The sequence below is a fragment of the Myxocyprinus asiaticus genome, chromosome 37, assembly GCF_019703515.2.
Source record: "Myxocyprinus asiaticus isolate MX2 ecotype Aquarium Trade chromosome 37, UBuf_Myxa_2, whole genome shotgun sequence".
Taxonomy (NCBI): Eukaryota; Metazoa; Chordata; class Actinopteri; order Cypriniformes; family Catostomidae; genus Myxocyprinus; species Myxocyprinus asiaticus.
In genome coordinates this window covers 23698393-23725922 of record NC_059380.1, presented here as the reverse complement: position 1 = coordinate 23725922, position 27530 = coordinate 23698393, and the positions used below count along the sequence as shown (strand labels likewise).

The following is a 27530-nucleotide window of genomic DNA, read 5'->3' as shown; positions in this document are numbered from 1 at the left end:
ATATAGTTGATACACTACAGTCCTGTATTGTGCGTACCAGCATGACGAAAACAAGACTGTGAGTCGCAGAGCGCAGACTGCAAGTCATGTAGTGTACGCTTAGCTTAAGATTCAGACTTGCAGAATGGTTTAGGATGGGGACATGTTCACACAGCAACAGAATATGGTTGTCAGTCCTGTTTTAGAGTGCTAAATATGGTTATGTTCACACACAGTTCCATTATTAATAAGAGTGAAAACAGCACTCTATAACCAGAGACTATTTAGCAGAGACAGACCACTTCTATAGAAAAGAATGGGAGAAATTGGATCGCTAAACCAAGAAGCTCTAGCGCCCAATGGTCAACGGATTCAGAAAGGAAGTCCCGCCTTACAGGTAAAAGAGCCAATCACCATTTAGATACAGACATTGCCTGTCAATCAACTCGAGAATGCGCATTAGCTATACAAGCCAGGAAAATTGTTTTTTTTTAGTGTAATATCGGTTAAAAAAAGTACAAATTATGATTTCAGTGTTGTCAAATTTTATTGCTGATTTTAAATGTGTTCTTTGATAGTAATCTTGACCAACCATTTTGGAGATTTCTTTTTTCCCATTCAAGTAGATAGGAGCTGCACTGTCATGACTGGAAATAGCCTCCCGAGAGTGTTCCAAAGATGGCCAACAGTGGACTGACTTGCTAGAAAGACTTTGTCTATAACCAAAATCTACACTCAGTTAAAAATAAAAAGTTGCCATCTTTGATATTTAATGTTGTCACTGTCACTATGGTTATAGGAGTACAGAATAGATCACAAGAATAAAAAAGGAGATTGACTTTGGTTACTTATTCATACAGATAGCATTCAAGTGTAAGCACAGGGGTAAATTCACTAAACAGTTGTATATTACTAAACAGTGGTATTTTAGTGCAAAAATCAGCAATCAGCAATCAGCACCAAAATAACGCTGTGTTCAGCAAAGATTGTGTGTGCCATTGCCTCATCTGTGTAATTCCTTCATATTAGATAGTTCATTATGTCATACCGTATAAGATATTTACATGAGAACAGAACATTAACATATTAGCCCCTCCTAGACAGGAGATTTTGAAAATTTTGAGATTTACATGTTATGGAAACATGTTTTAAAAGGGTCTTTTAAAGACTGACCAACACTTGTAACTGACCCAAACCCAATCAAAGTATAGCCCTAACTAGTGATGTTATTGATTAATGGATAATCGATTAATTGCTGTTAATAATTTGATTAATGCTGCCTTCACGTACTATCGGAATTATCGTAAATACGAGTTTCCCACTCGGAAGCTGCACATGAATAACCCCTTAAATCGTAATTACGACTGGGAAACTCAGAGATAATTTTGATACCCGAGTTTCCGAGATGGAAGCAGTCCTAAACTTTCAACATGGCGGAGGAGAGTAAAGTTTCTGTAGTGAATGACAGGTTTTGTTCATTTTCCTAAATAAAGCTAATTGTTAGTGCTTGCCATTTTGGGCAAATTAATTTATGTATATCAGCAACAATTCTATGCATGTTGTACTTTTTTCTATTATTTTTTTTATTGTATTTATATATATATATATATATATATATATATATATATATATATATATATATATATATATATATATACTTTATTATTATTAAATTTTTTTCTCCCCAATTTGGAATGCCCAATTCCTAATGCACTTTAAGTCCTCGTGGTTGCGTAGTGACTGGTGGAGGACGAATCTCAGTTGCCCCCGCGTCTGAGACCGTCAATCCGCACATCTTATCACATGGCTTGTTGAGCGCGTTACTGCGGAGACATAGCGTGTGTGGAGGATTCACGCTATTCTCTGCGGCATCCACGCACAACTTACCATGCGCCCCATTGAGAGCGAGAACCACTAATCGCGACTACGAGGAGGTTACCCCATGTGACTCTACCTTTCCTAGCAACCAGGCCAATTTGGCTGCTTAGGAGACTTGGCTGGAGTCACTCAGCACGCCCTGGATTCGAACTCGTGACTCCAGGGGTGGTAGTCAGTGTCAGTACTCGCTGAGCTACACAGGCCCTGCATGTACATTTTTACATTGTGAAAATAGCTTGTATTTGACCAAAATTCCATTATCGTCAGCAAGCTAACTGAGTGATAAGTATTATGGTGTCAAAATAAAAGTTCCTCAAGAAATATGAATGAATGAACCTGGCGTCGTCCATGTTTCCTGTTCTTTCCGACACCAAAGCATGTGAACACGACATACTCGTAATTACCACTTCAGAAGTTGGTAGTAGGATAATTCCGATAGCACATGAAGGCAGCATAAGTTTATTAATCAATTTCAGAACAACTGCATTCAGTAAGCATGCCAGCAGATGTTAAAAAAAAGAGTGTCGAGGGCCTGGGTAGCTCAGCGAGTATTGACGCTGACTACCACCCCTGGAGTCGCAAGTTCGAATCCAGGGTGTGCTGAGTGACTCCAACCAGGTCTCCTAAGCAACCAAATTGTCCCGGTTGCTAGGGAGGGTAGAGTCACATGGGTTAACCTCCTCGTGGTCGCAATTAGTGGTTCTCGCTCTCAATGTGGTGTGTGGTAAATTGTGCGTGGATCGTGGAGAATAGTATGAGCCTCCACGTGCGTGGTCTCCGCGGTGTCATGCACAGCGAGCCACGTGATAAGATGCGCAGATTGACAGTCTCAGGCGGAGGCAACTGAGACTTGTCCTCCGCCACCCAGATTGAGGTGAGTAACCGCGCCACCATGAGGACCTACTAAGTAGTGGGAATTGGGCATTCCAATTTGGGGAGAAAAGGGGATAAAAAAACAAGTTATAAAAAAAGACTGTCTATACAGTCATCCGTCGCTAGAGGGCACACTGCCGCTTATGCGCTGCATGACGAGTCTTGTCGGCAACATCCTTCACTTCCTCACTTGTAAAAATGAAGCAAGCTCAATGTAATCAGAGTGGCAGCATTCCTCTATCCCAACCATACAATTACGTCAGTGATCACTGGGAGAGCATGATTGTACATTCACCTGACATCTCACCATCTTCTGATAAATGTTATGTTATGTGATGTTTATGCTGCGTGTTATGATTTGACTTAATTTCATATAAAAAGATAAATCCAAAGGGCCGAAATACCCCATGATCCCCAACGTGAAGTTTTAATGAACTTAAATATGTATCTTCTATGCAATTTATTATTAAATTTAATTCATTAACAGTCATTAAACAGTTCACAAATCCATACTAAACATAGCCTAAATGTCTTAAAATGCACTGAACTAAGAATATTTTAAGAGGAAATGCCAATACTTGCATTTATTAAGTGTATCAATTTAAATTATATTTAAACAGTAGGGTCCAGGCAAATATTATTTGGAGTCCTCCATGCACGATTTGCAGTATTAATGTTAACAAGTATTAGATTAACTTATCGTTAATTTCCACAAAAATCAGTTATGAAAATGTCTGAAAATTTACATCCCTAGCCCTAACTATAACTTACTCATAAAATCAGAGAGCCCTGCTTGGTAGACAGAAATGTTGCACAAGGCCCTAAACCAGGGCTAGTCAACTGGTGGCCCACGGGCCAAATCCGGCCCACTAATCATCATTCAATCAACGTTCATTGGCACGTGCAACAGCATTCAGCCGTCATAAGTTGTTCAGACCAGAGTGCGCATTTAAGCTTTTCTGGTGATAGTTTAGTTAAACTGCTTTGCTAAATTTGGATCACAACGTTTAGGTGAGCATTTTATAGCATCTTTTTCAATCAAATATATTTATATAAAATTACTTGGTTTAGTGGAGTGCGGTCAAATCTACAGATGTAAAAAATGATCACCGCAGTTGTGACAGAAATGTTGTCAGTGCATATGCACACTAGGCAACAAAAGCAATCAATTACGAAAACTGAACGTTCAAAGAAAATGTGCTGAAAGGTTTGCTTTTATTCACTATTTTGAAGGGTCGAACGATCGTGTCTCATCTGTTCAGGGTCTGTAGGGCTTGGAAAAAAATTATAACGTGAAACTGAACCTGCAAATATCCTGATTATATTTGGTTCTATCCACAGTTTACCTGAGCAACCACTGGGCAGCACCATGATTATTTAAATTGCCTTGTTTTCTGTATCTGGTCTCGAGACTCAATGCTGCAAAACTTGACGCAAATCTACTCAAACGAGCGATTCAGACAGAGAACAACAACCATTTAAGTTTTCTTGGAGTAAAAATTAATTTCAGGCTCAACTTGTGCTGTTTGTCTGTCATAACATAACAACAGTAACTAACCTCGGACCATCACTTCATGTCAGGTCGTATAATGCCAGTTGAGGCACTGTCAAATAAATACGGTCATCTCAACTCTGTGAAGTGTCGGCACTATACAGCCACATGTTTTTTGACAGTTTTTACAAATGTAATACCTTAAACATTACATTACCCGCTAAGAATGTACGCTGATGCAAGTGAAAACAATGGAGACCGGAAACTGAAAACAGTCAAATTTGGAACACTTCTGCGTTCAGGAAAAATGTGGATACAGCTGTGAGTCAGCCCTCTCAATCACGAACACCATCAAATCAGTTTGTTATTCTTTTGCCAATGATTACCAACACAAAAATCTGGCTCCTGCACTGGCTATTGTGTGCAAATTCACAATATTTGCAGAACTAATTTTTTCCTCATAGGATGATATTTTATAGAGAAAATGGAAGAATAGAAATTTTCTCTTTTTTTTTCCAAAAAGAAAATTACATTTAAATGAAATCATAAGTAATATGGATAATCTGGCCCCCAAAAGAAAGTAGCTGAAGAGCCCTTCCCTAAGCCTTTAGCAAATTATTCAAATTCAGACAGTTTCGCTGATGATTCATTTAAACCATTTTGTGAAGCGGCTCCACCAATTCATTGAAAAGAGACAACTCAAAAGATCGATTCGCTCACAAATTGAAATATTTTTGAGGAGAACAAAACTATAAAACTGCATATCCACTACAGAAATTTCCATGAATTTGAAGATTTTATAAATTTCCATGACTTTTCCAGGCCTGGAACACACATTTTTAAAATTACCTGATATTTCCAGGATTTCCATGACCTTATAGAAAATTTAAGTAGTTTAACCAGCAAAACTTTCTGTTCTAACAGCTACACCAGAAAGACCATGCTGTGGTGCATTTCCCATACAATGACGTAACTCACTGCTTAACCACCATAGTCTGATGTATCATTGGAGAAAATAACAACTGTTTCCCGAAACCACATCCATTCAATAATATAGAGCTGCTGTTAATGACGTTACGCAGGGGGTTGAGTATTACCTTCTGCGGATATCAAATCATAATTTCTCATTTACACGTACACCAGAAAGCCATTTAATGCAAAAAAGCTACAGAAGACACAAAGGCGGCATGCACTGTGTAATGCGACAGATGCATTGCGCTGCAATATTGGGGTTCCCCTCTACAACAGACTTCGGGGTACCCCTGTCCTACTCGAGCACATACGCACATGCACACTCTTCACAAACATATAAATGTCACTTATGCATTAACATAAACATAAAAGCTGTGTTCTCCGACAGAAATCATGTATGATGAAAGCACTTTCTCTTAACAGCCTTTAATCCCTTAAACGGCTGCATTCACGTTTGCATGAAGTTTCAGAGCGACATTTTCTGCAAGACCCCGGAATAAGCCGTTTTCTTAAATGCATGTAAATGTGGTCAAAGTGTTGACAGATTGAAAGATATACTGTATATAAAATGAAAGAGATAGAAGCCTCAGCCAAGTCAAATGATGTGCACAAAGCAAACTAACAAGGAAATATGCTTATAACCACAGGTTGAGAGCTGTAGTTCCAACCAAACAACTTTGCAATGCTGTTTGTGAATGTTTGTTGGAACCACAGGTTCGGGAAACACTAAATCGTTGAAGTATGTTGGTAATGACTAAATTTGTTTTTTAACAATGCTTTTGGGAAACGTACCCCTAGATGACAATCTTCAAAGTAAGTTTTGCTGGTGAACAGCTTTAATTTAGTTCGACACTAACTTGCTTAAAGCAGCCAGGACCAGAATGGAAATTCATGCTGGTTTAAGCTAATCTTTTCAGTAGAGCTGGCAGAAATACTCCACCGATTCACACACGAACATACAGGAGTCAAAGCTTCTGTTTTGCAGTAACCTACCCATGACCCATAGCTCCATTTGCAGGCTTAACGATGAATGTTTTCTGCTTGCGCTTTCGTTTCAGCTCCTTCACGTAGTTCTGGAACTGAGTGCACTCGGCTGGGAAGATCCAGGTTTTAGGGATGAAGTTATATTCCTGAGGCTGACTTTTTATCATTCTAAGAAACAGGATATTAAAATGAACAAAAACGAAGAGTAAAGTCAACTTGAGTGCAGGGAAGCTGTAATCTGTCATGTATTTGGTACTGTATCATGTTTGTGAACTTACTTGGCCATGTTCCTTGCCAAACAGTCTTTCCGACATATCTCACCCATTCCCGGGAAATGGTTTATCCTCTGAGGAAAATAATCACACTTTTAGAGGGCATTCAGTTATTCACCTTTGCAAGGAAAAACACAGCATTAGAGCCAAAGTCTTGAACTGAGGCTATAATATTTTGACATTTATGTCCAATTACGGACTCAAAACAAAAGGTGGTTGTCAGACCTTTCTTTACCCCTATTTAGTTCTCCACATTGTTTTTAATTTAAAAATAAAAAAGAAGAACATTTTTGACTCTAAGGGCCAAGGTAATTGGTTCTGCATCAGAGCTTGTGTAGTTGTAAGTAGTGACAGATGAATGAATTGCTCTGAATGCAAAAAGGAAAGGTGGGGGCGGGGGAAGTTTTTCTGTATTCTTTGAGCAAATGAGGCTGAACAGGGCCATTAATTTGACTCATATGACCTGTAGCTTGGCAGCCGAGCCAATCACAGGAAAGCAGAAGAAGGTAGAAACTTTGAACAAGTTTTTTAAATAAGTGTGAAAGAAAGACATGGATATCTAAAAGAGAAAATAACACAGAGCTTTATATAAACAGTTTCATGAAGCAGAGTGTCAAAGCCAATTGTTTGAGGTATTTGTCTTTGTTGCTGTAATTCTGTAAAATGTGACAGAGAATTTTTATCAGACATATAGAGGCTGCATTATAAAAACAACCCCTTTGCTACACAAGCACAATATAGTAGTGTTTCATATTGCACTTTTATAATGCCACGTACAGTACATTGAGAGAAAAAGTCATTTATTTCAAGTTGGAGAAAGGATCAGCCTTATGTTTTCTAAAAATGTTTTAAGCAATTCTTTTTATTATAAATTTTTATAAATACGATGTATAGGTTTTACTTAGTTTTATGCTTGGTTATAGGGGTCCATTTTTTTCCCCTGATGTCCATTTACAACATAAGAATTTTTTGCACCAACAGCAATAAATTATTTTTTCATGACCATTTTCTACCCTATCTCTGACGCTTATAATTAACAGGCTGTTGTTTATTGCCGTGCCTTAAAGTAGTGGTTGACCAATATTTTGCCAAGGCTGATAAAACAGATACATTCAGATAAAGAGTGGCAGGTGCTACACAAGAGTCAAGAAACACACAAAGCTTGTCAGATTTTTCTACATGTACTCTTATCATTATTTCTTCTGGTGTTTAGGAATAATAGTATCCATCGTACTACCTCCTTATTACCTCACCATGACTAGGCGGGCCAAGTTTCTGAACACATGTAAATGTGCATGTGTTGACGTGTAAATGTGGGTTGTCATGTGTTAATCAATGAATCTGGCTAAGAATGAGTTGTTTTGGCAGTTTAGTTTCAATAAATGCTCTTTTTGGACTGGGAAGAAAGTTTTGAGTTCTGAAATGTACAGTATGTTTCATAGTACAAAGAACTCTCCAACACCTTTATCAAAGACTTTGACTTCTACAGACCCAATTATACCCCCATTTCTCATGGTCAGGGATGGATGCTTGTATGACATAACGTCATGGTTACTTTCGTAACTTCCATTCCCTGATGGAGGGAACGAGACGTTGTGTCGATGTAGTGACACTAGGGGTCACTCTTGGGAGCCCCAAACACCTCTCCTTTTTTGAAAAAAGGCCAATGGGAATGGGCGAGTGGAATTTGCATGCCACTCCCCTGGACATACGGGTATAAAAGGAGCTGGTATGCAACCACTCATTCAGGTTTTGTGCTGAGGAGCCAAGACCAGGTCCCGGCCATTTCAGCGGGTAGTTCAGCATTGTGGCAAGAGGGACACAATGTCTTGTTCCCTCCATCAGGGAACGGAGGTTACGAAAGTAACCATGACGTTCCCTATCTGTCACTCACTCAACGTTGTGTCGATGTAGTGACACTAGGGGTCTCTATACAAAACGCCACAACTATCTGAACTGTGTTACGTGAACTGGTGGTGCATGACGGGCAGACCGCTGTGTGCCTCGTAGCCAACACACCAGGCCATCACGTAACCTGCCCAACGCTCTTATGAGCATCGAACAGTCCTTCAGGAACAAGTCGACTGCCCAACAATAGGGACAGGCTAGCCCAGCCGAGGCCTCTTTTCCTTTTTTCTCCCCAAAAAGAGTGGAATTTGTTAACCGACTGGGAGCCATAAGTGTCTATGTCAGGGGGTGTCCCTCCCAAGGGGAAGGCACCGCGGAGACCACACCCTGCCCAAAAAGGGGGGGGGGGTATTTTGAGTGGAATACGTCACATGGTCTTACCGAGCCTTGTCAGAAGTATGTCATGTGGAGAGGTCCCATGGTAGGTCCTACCCGAAGGGGGACTACAAAGCATGGCGAAGTTTCTACAAAGCATGGCGACCGGGGGCAGAGGGGCCTCTGCCCAAGGAAGATGCAGTTTACCGACAGGGAAATGATTTTGCGCAAGATATCACATGGGGTAGCCTTCGGGGAACCAGCACATGTGGAGCACCTACCTCACTACAGGGCCTCATTAACGCACGTACTGGGCCGGCACCGAGTTTCTCCGCAAACTCAACTGCCAGAGGGCTAAGGAGGAAAGTCATCCAGGGATCACAGTCTGTGAACACGACTGGGAGTCAAGAGCGCACGTCTTCATCTCAAGGGAGAGGAAAGGTGCTATGCGCAAGCGGTACACCCGGCCAGCTATCCCAGAACTTACCTGCTCGTGCCTGCCAATACACGGGATGAGACCAGCTCAACTCGGAGATTGTAGAACCTCGCAAAGGTGTTGGGTGCAGCCCAGCCTGCTGCTCTGCAGATGTCTGCCAAAGAGGCACCACTGGCCAGGGCCCCGGAGGCCGCCACACTCCTGGTAGAGTGGGCTCGTAACCGCGCAGGGGGTGGCACGTCTTGAGCCTGATATGCCATCGCGATGGCGCCAATGACCCAGTGGGCAATCCTCTGTTTGGAGACAGCGCTTCCTTTCTGCTGTCCACCAAAGCAGACAAAGCTTCTAAAGCTCTGCGTGTGATCCAAATAGATGTGTAAAGCTAGCACCGGACACAGCAACGCCAAGGCTGGGTCTGCCTCCTCCTGGGGCAGCGCTTGCAGGTTCACCACCTGATCCCTAAAAGGGGTCGTGGGAACTTTGGGCACATAGCCCGGACGGGGTCTCAGGATCACGTGAGAGTAACCCGGACCGAACTCCAGGCATGATTCGCTGACAGAGAATGCCTGCAGGTCCCCTACCCTCTTGATGGAAGTAAGCGCAGTCAGGAGGGCAGTCTTCAAAGAGAGTGCCTTAAGCTCAGCTAACTCCAAGGGCTCAAAGGGAGCTCCCCATAGACCCCAAAGGACTACAGAGAGGTCCCACCAGGGGACGAGGCGTGGTCTGGAGGGATTCAACCTCCTAGATCCTTTCAGGAACCTGATGATCAAGTCATGCTTCCCCATTGCTGCAGGAGGATGCCCTTGGTGACGAGCAGACGGGGTGCGGGATCTTGAGCCGCGGCGGAGCAGGATGTGTTGTATGGCCTCCGTCTGCTTCTTCACCGCCGAGAACAGCTGGGCAAAGTCCTCGACAGTGTCGCTGAACAGGCCAACCTGGGAGATGGGGGTGTCAAGGAACCATGCCTTGTCAGCCTCTCGCATCTCAACCAAGTTGAGCTAAAGGTGGTGCTCAAGGACCACCAGGGTGGACATCACCTGCCCGAGAGACCGCACCGTGACCTTCGTCACCCGGAGAGCGAGGTCGGTCGCCGAGCGCAGTTCCTGCATCAATCCCGGGTCAGAACTACCCTCGTGCAGCTCTTTTAGCGCCTTGGCTTGTTGTACTTGCAGGAGAGCTCATCGTCTTCCCGGGCTCCGAACAAGAGGTCGAACTCACCCTGAGATGAGCCAGCGGTCTCGTCCGAGCGCCCAACCGGGGCAAGCGAGCGTGCTGGGGAATGGGAGGACCATGGGGGGATACCCGGCGGAGGTGGTCCCATTGATGTCCCCAAATCGCCCCAAGTGCTAACCGACATGGCCTCAAACCCGTAGGTAGAAGGAACGGTGCGGGGAGCTGCTGGGGTGGCTTGCTTTCTTGCGAAAGCATGCCGCGACCACAACGTTGCCATGGTCATGTTCTCGCAATGAGGACTTGACCCATCCACGAACGATGTCTCCGCGTGGGCAGCGCCCAGACACGTAAGACAGCGATCCTGGCCTTCAGAAGCGGAGAGATAATGACCGCAACCAGGAAAAACCTGGATGTTCCGTGTGCCACTCTTTTTGTGAATGAAAATATAATCTTTTAGAATATACTCTCTTTTTTGCTCTGCCGAAGTGCCCAGGGGCGTTCTCTGCACTCCACGGGTACAGAGGGGGAGAAGCCGCTGAAATGCACTGTAAATCCAGCAGTTTTGAGGTGCGTCTTTGGAGGGAATTGAATTCAGTGCACTGAATACAACCGCTCGGCTCCGAAAAGAAAATCTGAATGAGTGGTTGCATACCAGCTCCTTTTATACCCGTATGTCCAGGGGAGTGGCATGCAAATTCCACTCGCCAATTCCCATTGGCCTTTTTTCAAAAATCAGATGTGTTTGGGGCTCCCAAGAGTGACCCCTAGTGTCACTACATCGACACAACGTCGAGTGAGTGACAGATAGGGAACCGGGATTTCCATCCAAATATTTCACATTTTTTATGCACATGTGTGAACATTTGACTAAAGTAAATTCAAAACATTGACGTGTTTCCATCAACTGTGTTGTGCGCATTATCTTCAGGGAGCCTGCTTTGTATCATGGAGCCTCTGAGCGACATCCATGTTATGGGGAGAGTTGTATTAGCTACAATAGAGCAATTATACATTATGTTATTAAATGCTACCAGGAGACGTTGCAGAATAGGTGCAATAGCTCACATAAAGAGGGCTCAAGTGGCTATTCCCTAAGGCCATTTCTAGATATAAGTGGTATAAGCCGGTGCTTAAGGCCCCTGAGCCACCAGGGAGCCACGCAAGGCAAGAATAAATATACTAAAAACTGTGAGAAAATCTCAGGCATCTGCTATTACTGAATAAGACAGGTATAGGGGTCCCCCTTGTGGCAAGAGAGGGAAGGGAGAATGTAATGTTGGGGTTGGGGCTGAGGGGGGTCTGCAGGGGGCCTCCAAGCAGGATTTTGCTTAGGGCCCTCATATGTTCAGAAACGGTCCTGCTATTCCAATACACAGCCTAGCCACTTTGTACCTAGGAGCGCCTGCATAAAAACAGGATTGGCGGATTGTGAGGATCCCCTTTAACGACGAGCTATGGGTGAAGAACATCCAAGTATCCAGGGCTATGTTTGAAAAATTTAAACACTATTAATCACTTGACCGTCGGGACTCCCTGCTGAGCTAATGTCTTTAAAAACTGAAAAAGCACACTGGCTTGCTTGAAAAAAAATCTTTCTGTTGCCGGGGTGTTCTCATCAAGTGACCAATGAGCTTCTTCTTTTACTGAAGAACTGAAAAGACGACAAGCTGACCTGAATGTTTTCATCGTACTCAGCTGCATATCATCACAAACGCTGATTATAATCCAAAGTGAATCTGACCAAGCATTTTTCCTGTCTTTTTTTTCCTACACTAAAATGACATCAGAAAGTGGAGGCACAACAGTCTGTTGTTATAGAACACCATTTCTTTACTCACTGAAGGCTGCATATGGACATACGCATTCTACGGCAAGCCTCGAGGGGATAAATACACAATCACGCACTTTCACAAGGCAAAGTTTCTCCATGAATCACTTCCTAAGGGCGTTTTCACACCTGGCTCATTTGGAGCATTTGTTTCAGAACCTGGTGGGTTTTCTTCCTTTGTTTGGTTCGTATAGGCATATATAAACACGGTAATCGCACTCGGGTCTGCACTAAAACAATCGGTCCAGAGTCCACCTGGATGGAGAAGAATTCTGTTGGACAGCTCATCACTGTATTTCATCATCAAAATGCAGATATACGTTTTTGGTGGCTCTATTAGATATAAGTAGATCTTTACAATTACTTCTCTCTTTTGGATAGTGGCAGAACAGACACAGGTAGGACGGCATCAGCAACTTTTTGACAGATAAAAACGTGGTTTCAATTTTTCTGTGTGTATGTGGGTATGTGGGGGTGGGAGGTGTTCTGTCACTGTGAGAACAGATAGTTTTCAATCCAGAAATAATGCAAAAGCAACTACTGGTGGATAAAAATAACCACAATGGAAGTTTTTACAGTTTTGGTCCTTTAAAATATTTTGAAAGCGAACCAAACCATGACGAAAATGCAACAATGCATTTAGCCCCTGTATGGACACAAATCAAGCAAGCTACATGTCTGAAAATGCCCTAGAACACTTTATTGTAACTGTTTATGCTCACATATTTTGTCTTTAGTCATTTTGTTCACACCCTATTGTTTATGTTCTCCTGTTGTTATTTCTGCAAGCTCCACATGAAAGGGAATCAGAGAGAGAGAGTTGCAGTGAGTTGGTATGTTTGTCACCCCTCCACCATTTTGGATTGCAAGTGTGTCATACCTCTGACTGAAGAGTGCAAGATCTCAGCAAAACAGTCTGCATGTGTGACACCCTCGGCCAAAATCGAGTTGTTTGGAATCTGCAAGTGTGGTGCAGGTTTAACCTCAATAGACGCTTTACTATACTACTTGCAGGGTTGGGAGTGTTACTTTTGAAATGTATTCCACTACAGATTACAGAATATATGCTGTAAAATGTCATTTGTAACGTATTCCGTTAGATTACTCAAGGTCAGTAACGTATTCTAAATACTTTGGATTACTTCTTCAGCAGTGGTAGATTTTTTTACTTGTTTTGACTATAAAAACTCTGCCAGTACAGTAAGACAAAATACACATGTTAAAAATACATTCTCTGAAAAACCTAAATATCTTATGCAGTGTTGTTTCTAAAACAAGATTAATTAAACTGATCTTGTTTGAAGGATTTGTAGATATTCTTACAGGAAAACAATACAAAAATTATTATCAAGAATACGATTTTTGCGCTAATATCAAAGGTCTTACTAGAAAAAAAGAATTTATGATCCAATGTGAATTTTCTTGATAAAAAAATATGATCCTGCCTGGTAACATGTGCATGTGAAATGGCTTGAAATAGCATTTTAGCTTAGCGTAAAGCTGACAATTTACACAAGGTTTATTTCTATTTCTTCTGCTCCAGACTTACTTCAAACTAACTTCTCTGTCTGCTCGTATGAATCTAACACTTCATAAGAAAGTGTTTCACCGCTGTTCAAATGCACTTTGGATCGCATCATTTATATGTATAAATGTTTTCCATCTGAAAGGACTAAATATTAAATGAAACAAATGACAATAAAATGCAAAGTAATCTCTTCAGTAATCAAAATACTTTTTGACTGTAACTGTATTCTAATTACCAATGATTTAAATTGTAACTGTAGTGGAATACAGTTACTTATATTTTGTATTTTAAATACGTAATCCCATTACATGTATTCCGTTACTCCCCAACACTGACTACTTGTGGGCATGAGCATTAGATAGAGCAGTTCTGTTGGTTAAACCCTAAATGTCTGTGAAGGACGGTAAGAAAGTGTTTATAAGCCGTGGTAAAGTCACATCTCTTAGTAAGCACATTTTTTGTATCAGATTTTATCTGTTTTTTTTTTTCCTTTGTTTGTTTTTTCTTTCTTTGAACTGAAAATAAAAATCAAATCACAGTACCTGGTAGTTCCTGAGCTCAGCGATTTTCTCGTGTTGCACAGCGGAGTCATTCCAGATGAGATTGGCCATCTCATCATCATCTCTGGCTTTATGAAAGATCATCTCCTCAATTACAATACGAACTGCAAATAAATCACATTACATTCATTTGATATGCATTGACTCTTACAATATGTTATCATATTTCCGTTTCAGTGACAGAATTTACACAAACATGGAATCCATTTCATCAACACAAATCATCTTGTTCATTTCTTGAAATGAAAACATGTTTTGTTTATGTGTTAATGATGCTTTTGCTTTAACCACAATGCTTTAAGCTGCATTTCATTAACCTCCACAAAAATTATTAGTTAATTGCAATAATTGGTAATATTATAATAATGATGTGATGTGATGGATAAGGATAAATCAACAATCAATAATGCTTACACTGAAATCCATTTAAGCCCAAGCTAGAATACATGGCAACCCTGCTATGTAAATATTTGATTGATTTATTGCCAACAGTTATGATAATTACTATTATAAGGATATTTCAAAGCAGAGAACCCTTGCCAACATAAAAATGGATTTAGTTTAAACAACAAACACACTATCAACCAGAGGTAGTATTTTCTTTTATTTTTAAATAAAAGTCAAATTCACAGGAATGTGATAAACAGAAGTGGTCAGCCTTGTCAAGAGATAGTGCCCATATTCTGTTTTCAAAAATTTTATTTACAGATTTGAGTAAATATTGTGAAAAAGTGTTTTTGTGTATCTGCTATAATTATTATTGTTTTATGTATAAATCAGCATAATTTTGGTTACCGGCCAATCAGCGTGGGCCATTAAAACACATTGGTCGCTATGCTTATATTCCGGGTTCTATAATTTAAGCTCAGTCGACATTATTTGTGGCATAATGTTGATTACCACAAAAATTAATTTTGACTTTTCTTAAATATAAATAAATAAAAAAATCTGGGCTACAGTGAGGCACTTAAAATGGAAGTGAATGGGGCCAATCTATAAACATTAAAATGCTCACTGTTTTAAAAATATAGCCACAAAACGTAAATAATATGCTTCTTATGATTTCAGTGTGATAAAATCACTTTACTGTTTAAAGTTATGTCCAATTTTACAACTTCATTGCCATGACCACGAAACTCTTCAAACACTAAACTAACTATATAACTATATATATATATATATTATTTTTTATTTTTTTGGTAATCAACATAATGCCTTAAATGATATTGACAGAGCTTAACATATATTGAACCCAGAATATTCCTTTAAATATAGTAATAAAGTACAGTAAAAATACTTTACACCCCCTGTATTTTCCCTATTGTAATTGTTCACAAATTGAGCAAATTATCTACTATTGTGATTTAAAATATAAAATAAGAAAGGGGGAGTGAATCTATGCTGATGTAGGAAAGAAAAAAAATAAAATCAGTGTCTATAATTCACATTTATGACTATGTCACATGACAAAGGGATTTTCTTGTAGGAGTTCTGTTTTATCTGTTTATTAAATATTACATTAACGCGTTTGGCATGTCGCATGTAAAATTTGTTTTACCAATCTCATATTTTGTTCCTACAACGTTGGCTGTGATAAAGCCCTTCTTCTTTTTCTTGGTGTGAACCTTCCTCTTCACTCCATTCTGATTGGAGAGAGCCGGTGGCATGTTCACGGGGGACGTTCCTTGATCGTCTGTGGAAAACGAAGATGGGATGAAATATAGAAAAATGCATGTTTATTTTCTAGCATTTAAATTGATTGCACATCATTGCATGAAAGTATATATATATATATATATATATTTCTGCCCTTGGATCACAAAAACCCCTTCAATTCCCACCAGAGTGCTTACCTCCTGACAGAATAACTAGAGATTTTCGTTTTCTCACTCACAAGAAAATGCGAGCAGTGCTTACCTGTGCAAAACAGGTGATTGGCTCTTTAAACTGCAAGGCTTCCACCCCTACAGTCACCATTCATTTTATTTTGAGTGATCTGTCTAATCATCTTAAAATGTCTCTGATCATACTTACCTCCATCATTGGGGGGCGAGGGCATTTCTTAAACAGATAACCCTCACTCTGCCTGGCCCCTGACACTCCTAAGGCCCGGTTTGGCACCGATCTACTTCCTCGTCTTCTTTGTAGCAATACTTTTAGAACATGGCAAGATCATCTGTACTCCAGGTTAACGGGGCAGAGAACGGTTGTGAAGAGTGGTTGTTGACTGTATATCTTAAAGGGTTCAGGGCTTCTCCACAGAGCCACAGATGGACAAGGTGTCTGAAAGAAAGAGAGAGAGAGAGAGAGAGAGAGAAACAGTAAGACTGGTAATGACAGACAAAGAGAAGTGCTGGAGGGAACTGCACAGTCTGGCCAGACGTTTGCTGTGTCACTCAAACATATCAGCTCCACTGACAGCGGGTTTCACCTCACTGATCAGCTCTTACTGGCTTCAGCAGATGAGGGTCTGTCTGCTGTCTGTCAAAGTAACGCAACATTAGCGTCACTGCCTCATCAGCCGGTGAAATTTCTGCATGTTTAACATTCTAATGTTTGCTTTACACGCCTGTAATCTGTCAAGTATTAAAGCACATGTCTAACAGAACAACATGCTCTACAAAAACTAATACTATAATATCATGCTCAATAGAAGAGCAAAAACACAAAAGCTTGGCTACTATTGATTCAACAATACAGCACTGATGGCAACCTACTATGAATCTTCTTTTTACTTTAATTTACAAATATAACATAATCCAAACTAGATTTGTGCATTTTCTAACGAAAATGTTAGTGGTGGTTGCCAGTGCAAAATTCACCACCACAATGCTAAGATTGTTCCTTATTGGATTATTGATTTTCAGGGTCATTTTTTTCACTTTGTGTGGGCATATTTTTTCTAAACATATAAACATAAACTGTGTCTCATCTGTTTATGTCAAAGTCTCCTTTGCTTGCTCACTGGGGACCTAAAGACATTCATTTTTAAGGCATGATTTTCAATCGCATTATTCATTTAAAACGCAAAAGGAGGGCTAGGGTCCTCATTTTCTATTAATGCATAATTTTCCATAAAGCTGCTTTGAAACGATGCGTGTAGGGAAATGCACTATATAAATAAAATTGATGACTTGAAATACGTTAATTTAATCAATTCATTAATACAAATTCTGAAGATTGAGAATTTATTACCTCTTACCTTAAGAGTTAAATTAATATCACTCAGTTTTTATGTCATAATATAACTATGACCATAATAGAATATTAAGAACTACTGTATATCAGATCTTACCTGAAAAAACAAACAAAAAAACAAATACGAGGGCATTTGTTTGCCCCACATTTTACTTTTTTTGCAGGAGAGTTAAGAAACACTTATGGGCTTATTTGAATTCCTCATCTTTTCAATAACAAACATTTAACTCAATATGAAAAAAGAGAAAGGTAATAAACAAAAATAATACAATTAAAAAAATCCCAACATGTTAGATCAAATGTAATTGAGTCCATTATAATTCAGCAGATACTAAAATATCTAAATACTGTACATCAAGAGACACTTTTAGTGAACTTTTATTTTCATGATGACAAAAAGATATTACAGATTTGGCATCTCTTTGTTATTATATAAAGATGATAAAATGTAAATTGCATACTGTTTACAAGGGAGAAAAGGTATCTCAAATCCTTAAAATGTGCATGCTGTATTTTTGTATGCTTGAGAAAGGATGCTTTGGAAAATGTTTGAATTTACATTCTATTGTGGAAAAGATGTTGCTTATAGGGGTTTCTTTATAAGCGATGTTTTATTCTGCAAAATTCAGCAATCAAGGACATGGAAAATGTCTTGTTTTAAAATATTTTATCTTATAATTTCTGCATTAAATGTTATTGTAAGACTACAGATGGCACCGAACGCTCTGGAAAGTGCCATGTTGCAATATAAAGGACAACACTGAACTCTGGTGGTGTATGTTAAAAATACATTTGCACACACAAAACAATGCAAAAGGATAGTCTATTATTTTTAAATTTGTGGATGTTAAAATACTTCTATTCCATTTTAATGCACTATAAGTAAGCCATTCATAGGCTGACTGGTTGTTGGAGCACATAAACGTAAGAGCTGTTGGCATGGGTCCCAATCCTGTATATAATAAATAAATAAATAAACAAAGACTGGTCAAGAATGTACATATTGCCCTAAAATGTAAAAAAAAGTCTATAAATATACTACATAATATACTATTTTACTTTTACTATACCATTATTATACAATTATTGAGTCCTGTGGAATGACTCACAAAATCTGTTTCTGATTGGGCAAGCTCTTAGGAATAACTGAAAACTTTGCTAATCAGGAAGCCAACAGGATCTGTAAAAAGACATCTTTCAAGCTTTTAAGTTAGGAAAAGGGAGATTTTTAGCTCCTACTCTTTAATTGTAATGATCATGTGGAACTACTTTCATGTTCATTTATTCAGTCCTGTGGTGTGATGCCAGTACATGTCATTAAAATATATATTTTCAGCCTTAATCAGCATAAATCTGTTAAAAATAAGACAAATAGGTTAAACTTATCTGTGTGGGAGCTAGGATATGGGAGTCCTACTGTTGGAAACAATATGTCAACAGCTTAATACCTTGAAACCTTGGTGTGACAAGAAGGTATGTGCACAAATAGTCGATATTCGGTTAACAATTTGACACGCCACTATTCGACAAAACCACTATTTTGGTGAAATCACTTTTCTGTTATTCTACAGAATAAAAAAAGAGAATGTTACACCATTAAACATGATTCCAGGTTGTTTTACACCGAGCAAAGTTTCAGTATTTGATAAACAGTAAGACTAGATATTTTTCCTGTAGTTTCTCTTTTGCTCTGGTGCATATTTATACGTACAATAATAAGAAAAGTCAAATGCCATTTGATTTTAAACCATTTAAAAATCAAAGCACCCCGAAGAGGATTATTATCAGGCCCTCATATTAATTGTGAAACAACACTGAATATTTGTTATTTTAAAAAAGTTTGTCACACAGCAAGAATTAAATGAACTAGTGAAATCAAAGAGCTTTTTAAAAGTGGTGGAAAAAAAATTTTTTTACAGCATCTAAAACAAAACAAACAATCGTGTTCATGTCCATTTGTCAACTTCCTTTATAACACATTGGTTTTAATTTATAGTGTGTAATTTGCACGCCACAAGCATCACCAACTGGAATTGCAAACACGATGACTAGCTGCAGTGTCTCAAATTATGCACTATACACTGTGCGTACACTACAGTATAGGTTTTCAAAGTGTAGTATCATCTCAAATTTAATGTTTTTTTTTTTATTTTTTTATTACACAGAATCATTCACTATTTTTCAGTTTAAGGAAGTGACGTTTCAAACGCACATGATATGCTGCCATTAGCTTTAGCGCATTAGCCAACCTCGGATCATCACTTATGTCTCAAATAATGTACGTATTCACATAGCGTGAGTTGATGGAAAAGCATTCAACTCACATTTGCAAGGTGCTGTCTTCACTGAAGTTTCAGTAGTTACCACATTCATCATTTATAACATACATCATTTAATACAACACAACAATGCACGTCCACTTTTTCACCCATTCATTTTTTCCATATGGATTTCATCAAATACATCATAAAAGAGTTCTAAGCCATGAGGTGAATCACACCATTATAAACTTTGATTTGAAGCAAAAAGTACTTGAAAATCAAATAAAAAGACTAAGGTACAAGACTTTGTAATTACTGCATTTTATGAGGGCCTAAACTACAATTTCATGACCCATTGCAAATGACAATTGAACTAATAACAATGGAAAAATATAAAAGTTATTCATTATAAGTATAGAAACAATATATATTAATTTCATTAGAAATGTATCAAATATTTACAAATATGTAAGTAGTTTTAGAGTGTGAATGTTTGGGATGATTGCATCATTCACTGAAAGTCATGCACGTGGGCGGTGCTTATTGGCCACAATAAGTGGTCAGTAACTCAGAGCCTTAACCACTGAGCTACCACTGCCCTAAGATCAAGGTAGGTCTGTCTTTTAAGGTTTATAAATTATAATAAAAAATTTATTTGACTAAGGAAAATATTTATGGGATTTATTCTTCTGGAACCCATCTGTTGCGCTTTTCTTTTTTTCTTTCTTCGTAGTACTCTTTTTCTCTTTGCTTTTTCACCCTACTTACACCACAACCCCAATTTCGGGGAAAGAAAAGCACTACAACAACTTATTAATTGATGTTTTACCTTGTGAACTGAATTGTTTACACTCATTTTAAATCAAATGATTGCAACAGGCCCCCCCCATTCATCCATTATACATGTCTTCAGCTGCGCAATTGTACGGGACCTTCATTGCCATATTTTGTGCCTTATAATGTGCAACACATTCTCATTTGGAGACAGGTCAGGACTGCATGTATGCCAATCTAGCAACCGCATTCTTTGCTCACGCAGCCATGCACTTGCAATCTGGGCAGTATGTGGTTTGGCATTGTACCGCTGGAAAATCACCTCTGAATGCGCGTGATCTCAGATCCCTCAGATGTCGCTGTCTTAAAAAAATGTCATTCATCTGTAATGGATATCATGACATGGGCTTGGGAACACTTCTGTCCACCAGACGTGTCCGGTGTGTGATCTGTTACAAGTTACCCTGCAGCTAACACTTTACCAAAGTTGTGTTAAGAAATATGTATGAAGAAACAAAGTCTACTACTGTGAAACAAGCAGCCCTAATTATTTCTGAAAAAAATGGCAATATAGATCGATAATAATTTGGGAAAAAAAATTCATCGATGCATGAAAAAGGCATTGATACCAAGCCTACTACCATACTACTCTTACTATTTATGCCATACATTGATATGTCAGAAGCAGTATGAGTGGTATGCCATTTCCGAACACAGCCACTGTCTTAAAAGAGGTTTCTTGAACACTCCCCCCATTTGCCATTGGTCAAACCATTGGTTGAACCAAAGTTGTTGTGTCTGGTGGGTCGGGATGCTCAAACAAACAGTTTTTATAGAGCCACAAAACTACAGTAATTACACCTTTCTGGGAAATCAGCATATTAATGGCTTATAGGTGACTCTGCATAATAAACTGAGAAAGGAGAAATTATTTTAACAATAAAAAAATTACATATATATATTCTTTAACCCTATAATACATTCAAAATGTCATAGAAGAGCATATAGGAGTGTGCGATCAGACATGGGATTTTCAATAAAGGCCTTTACAATTAATATGTTAGTTTTTCAAAGAAGTGGCAGTACAAAGCTCAAGCCTTTCGGGACTCAAACGTCAAAGGTTTTATTCCATGCAGAGACAACCTATGAACTGCTGTTTCTGGGAAAACCCTGTCACCATTGTGTGCTTGCCATTAGCTTAGTGAAAGTTTCTTTGGATGTAAAGCATCTGCTTTAGTAACTATCACTACAGTTTCCAAATTGTAAAGTACTAATGCAATTAGAACAGCCCCTAAATTTATGAAGCTGTAGTCAATCTGTTATAGCACAACACAGCAACACTCTGACAGGCAGGTCTGTGTATGATAAATGAGTGCTTGAGTAATCTCCTGCTCTCATGCATCACCCTGACAGCTCCACCACCCACAATCTACTCACACTTCATTTCCTCTGAGACATCATAACACTTCCTGCGGACAACCTCTCTCAGCGGCAGAGAGAGCCAGAGAGTAAAACAAGTTCAATGCTCTTATACAAACAATGGGTTAAAGTTTGGCTGCTTAGTATGGGCCAGTTAGCCCCTACAGGCAGATGTTGTTACTACACCATATTCAGAATCAGAATTAGCTTTATTGCAAAGTATGCTTACATATACAAGGAATTTGTCTTGGTGACAGAAGCTTCCAGTGCACAAACAATATAGCAACAAGACAGAGATAATAATAAAAAAAATAATACAAATAAAAAGTGAATAGAAAATATAAGTATATATAGAAATACACAATAAGACAATATATATAAACTCAGCAAAAAAAGAAACGTCCTCTCACTTTCAACTGCTTTTATTTTCAGCAAACTTAACATGTGTAAATATTTGTATGAACATAAAAAGATTCAACAACTAAGAATCAAATCAAAATCAAATCAAATCACTTTTATTGTCACACAGCCATATACACAAATGCAATGGTGTGTGAAATTCTTGGGTGCAGTTCCGATCAACATAGTAGTCGTGACAGTGATGAGACATATACCAATTTACAATAACATCAAATTAACACAGCACAATTTAAAGTCTAATATACACATAATTACACACAACAATATACAAATAATAGCATACACTGTACAGTATACAATACACACAATATAGATACACATTATTCAATAAAAAAAAAAAAAAGTATATATAGTAGTATATATAGAATGTACAGTAGGTTATATTGTACTGTATTGACATTCAGGCTGTCAGTTGATAGTAAGTTGTTAAGAGAGAATATAATATAATAATAATATAATTTATGACAGTCCGGTGTGAGATATAAGAGTAAGAGTAATAAAGTGCAGTGCTGATGTATTTTGATCGTGGGAGATCAAGAGTTCAAAAGTCTGATTGCTTGGGGGAAGAAGCTATCATGGAGTCGGCTGGTGCAGGTCCTGATGCTGCGATACCGCCTGCCTGATGGTAGCAGTGAGAACAGCCCATGGCTCAGGTGGCTGGAGTCTCTGATGATCCTCCGAGCTTTTTTCACACACCGCCTTGTATATATTTCCTGGAGGGAGGGAAGCTCACCTCCGATGATGTGTCTGGCAGTTCACACCACCTTTTGCAGTGCTTTGCGGTTGTGGACGGTGCTATTGCCGTACCGGGCGGAGATGCAGCCAGTCAGGATGCTCTCTACAGTGCAGGTTTAGAACAGTGTGAGGATGTGGCGGTTCATTCAAAACTTCCTCAGCCGTCTCAGGAAGAAGAGGCGCTGATGAGCCTTCTTCACAACGACTTCAGTGTGGATGGACCATGTGAGTTCCTCAGTGATGTGGACACCCAGGAACTTGAAGCTGCTGACTCTCTCCACTGGTGCTCCATTGATGGTGATGGGACTGTGCTCTCTGTCTTTTCTTCTGAAGTCCACCACAAGCTCCTTTGTCTTACTGACGTTGAGAGAGAGGTTGTGCTCCTGACACCAGTGTGTCAGAGTGTGCACCTCCTCTCTGTAGGCTGTTTCATCATTGTCAGTGATCAGACCTACCACCATTGTGTCATCAGCAAACTTAATGATGGCATTGGAGCTATGTGTTGCCACACAGTCATGTGTGTACAAGGAATACAAGAGTGGGCTGAGAACACAGCCCTGTGGGGCTCCAGTGTTGAGGGTCAGTGATGAAGAGATGTTGCTGCCTATTCTAACCACCTGGCGTCTGCTTGACAGGAAGTCCAGGATCCAGCTGCACAGCGAGCTGTTTAAGCCCAGAGCCCGGAGTTTCTCATCTAGCTTGGAGGGCACTATGGTGTTGAATGCTGAGCTGTAGTCTACAAACAGCATTCTCACATAAGTGTTCTTTTTTTGCAGGTGGGAGAGAGCAGTGTGTAGTGTAGATGCAATGGCATCATCAGTGGAGCGGTTGTTGCAGTAAGCAAACTGCAATGGGTCTAGAGAGAGAGGCAGCACAGAGCAGATGTAATCTCTGATTAGTCTCTCAAAGCATTTGCTGATGATGGGGGTCAGTGCAACAGGACGCCAGTCATTTAAGCAAGTTATTTTTGATTGCTTTGGGACAGGCACAATGGTGGATGTTTTAAAGCATGTGGGGACTACAGACAAAGAGAGGGAAAGGTTGAAAATGTCTGTAAAAACACCAGTCAGCTGGTTTGTGCACGCTCTGATGACGCGGCCCGGAATGCCGTCTGGGCCCGCAGCTTTGCGGATATTCACCCGTCGGAAGGATCAGGTTACATCCGCTACAGAGACGGAGAGTGAACTAACCTCTGTAGCTTCGGCCGCGAGAGCTCTCTTTCCGCGAGGGTGGTGTTATTTCCCTCAAAACAAGCATAAAAAGTTTTTAGCTCATCCGGGAGAGAGGCAGTAGTGTTCATGGCGGAGTTTTTATTCCCTTTAAAGTCTGTGATGATGTTAATTCCCTGCCACATGCTTCTAGAGTTGGTGGTGTTAAACTGTCCTTCAATCTTGTTCCTGTACTGGTGTTTTGCTGTTCTGCTTTTCGGAGGGCATAACGGGCTTGTTTATGCTCCTCCGCATTCCCGGAATTGAAAGCAGAGGTCCGCACATTAAGTGCCGCGCGAACATCGCTATTTATCCATGGCTTTTGGTTCGGATAGATCCGTGTTGTTCTGGTCAGAACTACATCCTCCACGCACTTTTTGATTAAACACATTAGGCTATCAGCGTAAAGCTCGATGTCGTCATCAGAGGCGGACCGGAACATCTCCCAGTCTGTGTGATCAAAACAGTCTTGTAGCGTAGAATCTGATTGGTCCGACCAGCACTGGATTGTTCTGAGGGTGGGTACTTCCTGTTTCAGTTTCTGCCTGTAAGCGGGCAGAAGCAGAATGGAAGAGTGGTCCGATTTGCCAAATGGTGGGCGGGGGAGGGATTTGTAGCCATCCCGGAAGGGAGAGTAGCAATGGTCCAAAACCCGGTCCCCTCGTGTGTTGAAACTAATGTGCTTGTGGTATTTTGGTGCGACTGATTTGAAACTGGCTTTATTAAAGTCCCCGGTCACAATGAACGCGGCCTCAGGGTGCGCGGTTTCCTGCTGACTTATACTCCCATACAGTTCCTTGATTGCCCGGTCTGTGTCGGCTTGTGGGGAAATGTACACAGCTGTGATAATGACCGCTGTGAATTCCCTCGGTAGCCAGAATGGTAGACACAGAAGCATGAGAAATTCCAGATCAGGAGAGCAGAAAGACTTGATAGAATGTACGTTCCTTTGATCATACCAGGATTTGTTGATCATAAAACATACACCACCACCTCTGCTTTTACCTGAGAGGTCTTTCACTCTGTCCGCTCAGTGCACGGAGAAGACCGCGGGTTCAATGGCTGAGTCTGGAATCTCCGCAGACATCCAAGTTTTTGTTAGGCAGATAATGCAGCAGTCCCTCGTCTCTCGTTGGAAAGAGATCCGCGCTTTCAACTCGCAGAGCTTGTTATCCAGAGACTGAACATTTGCCAGTAGAATACTGGGTAGCGGGGGTCGATTTGCACGGCGTCTTACTCTGATGAGAACGCCGGCTCTGTTTCCCCTTTTCCTCCTGCGTTTCCACGGCCGTGCAGCCCAGACAAATGGCTCCGCTTGCGTGTTTGTAAACAGCGGGTCGGCATTGAGGAATTTGAAGTCCGGTTTACAGTGTGAAATTGCTGAACCAATGTCCAAAAGTGTTTGTCTGTCGTAGACAATAAGGTGTAATCTTGAGTCCTGAAAAAGACATAAGACATAAACTGAACAAGTTTCACAGACATGTGACTAACAGAAATGGAATAATGTGTCCCTGAACAAAGGGGAGGGGGGGTCAAAATCAGAAGTAACAGTCAGTATCTGGTGTGATCACCAGCTGCATTAAGTACTGCAGTGCCTCTCTTCCTCATGGACTGCACCAGATTTGCCAGTTCTTGCTGTGAGATGTTACCCCACTCTTCCACCAAGGCACTTGCAAGTTCCCGATCCAACAGGTCCCAGACATGCTCAATGGGATTGAGATCCGGGCTCTTCGCTGGCCATGGCAGAACACTGACATTCCTGTCTTGCAGGAAATCACGCACAGAACGAGCAGTTTGGCTGGTGGCATTGTCATGCTGGAGGGTCATGTCAGGATGAGCCTGCAGGAAGGGTGCCATATGAAGGAGGAGGATGTCTTCCCTTTAATGCACAGTGTTGAGATTGCCTGTAATGACAACAAGATCCATCCGATGATGCTGTGACACACCGCCCCAGACCATGACGGACCCTCCACCTCCAAATCGATCCCACACCAGAGTACAGGCCTCGGTGTAACGCTCATTCCTTCGACGATAAACGCGAGTCCGACCATCACCCCTGGTGAGACAAAACCACGACTCGTCAGTGAAGAGCACTTTTTGCCAGTCCTGTCTGGTCCAGCGAAGGTGGGTTTGGGCCCATAGGCAACATTGTTGCCGGTGATGTCTGGTAAGGACCTGCCATACAACAGGCCTACAAACCCTCAGTCCAGCCTCTCTCACAGTCTGAGCACTGATGGAGGGATTGTGCATTCCTGGTGTAACTCGGGCAGTTGTTGTTGCCATCCTGTAACTGGTGTGATATTCAGATGTAATGATCCTGTGCAGGTGTTGTTACACGTGGTCTGCCACTGCGAGGACGAACAGCTGTCCTTCCTGTCTCCCTGTAGCGCTGTCTTAGGTGTCTCACAGTACGGACATTGCAATTTATTGCCCTGGCCACATCTGCAGTCCTCATGCCTCCATGCAGCATGCCTTTGCTTAAACCATTGTTTAAACCATTTACAATAAAGATTTGTAAAGTTATTTGGATTTTTACAAAATTATCTTTAAAATACAGTGTCCTGAAAAAGGGCTGTTTCTTTTTTTGCTGAGTTTATATATATCTATATATATATATATCTATATATATATATATATATATATATATATATATATATATATATATATATATATATCTTTACGGTTCTGGTGCTCAGTGCTCTGTAGCACCAGCCAGAAGGCAACAGTTCAAAAAGGTAGTGGGCTGGGTGAGTGGGGTCCAGAGTGATTTTTCCAGCCCTTTTTCTCACTCTGGTCTCACAAATAGTCCTCTCAGCAGTCCAAACTGTCCTTTGTAGTCTTCTGATGTCCGATTTCATAGCTGCACCAAACCAGACAGTTACTGAAGTGCAGAGGACAGACTCAATGACTGCTGAGTAGAACTGTATCAGCAGCGCCTGTGGCAGGTTGAACTTCCTCAGCTGGCGAAGGAAGTACAACCTCTGCTGGGCCTTTTTCACAGTGGAGTCAATGTTGGTCTCCCACTTCAGGTCCCGTGAGAGGTAGTGCCCAGGAAACTGAATGACTCCACTGCTGCCACAGTGCTCTTTAGAATGGTGAGTCAATGTTGAGGTGTTCCTCCTAAAGTCCAGAATCATCTCCACTGTTTTGAGCGTGTTCAGCTTCAGGTTGTTTTGACTGCACCAGTGAGCCAGCCATTCAACCTCCCTTCTGTATACAGACTCATCGTCATCTTGGATGAAGCAGATGACAGTAATGTCGTCTGCAAACTTCAGCAGCTTGACAGAGAGCTTGGCTGTGCAGTCATTGGTATACAG

The 27530-nt window shown here is 40.6% G+C and overlaps 1 protein-coding gene across 3 annotated transcripts in view; it reads right to left on the bottom strand.

Moving 5' to 3' along the window:
• The window catches only part of LOC127428164 (tubulin polyglutamylase TTLL7-like), a 136456-nt gene that overhangs the window by 93510 nt on the left and 15416 nt on the right, over positions 1-27530 (bottom strand). For all 3 annotated transcript variants that reach the window (XM_051676301.1, XM_051676299.1, XM_051676300.1), the window contains exons 2-6: positions 16233-16481; positions 15757-15891; positions 14181-14302; positions 6457-6524; positions 6188-6346 (exon numbers count right to left, since the gene is read on the bottom strand). In XM_051676301.1, coding sequence (XP_051532261.1) covers positions 6188-6346; positions 6457-6524; positions 14181-14302; positions 15757-15891; positions 16233-16257 — 509 coding nt within the window. In that variant the 5' untranslated portion in view covers positions 16258-16481. The remainder of the gene's footprint in view (positions 1-6187; positions 6347-6456; positions 6525-14180; positions 14303-15756; positions 15892-16232; positions 16482-27530) is intronic.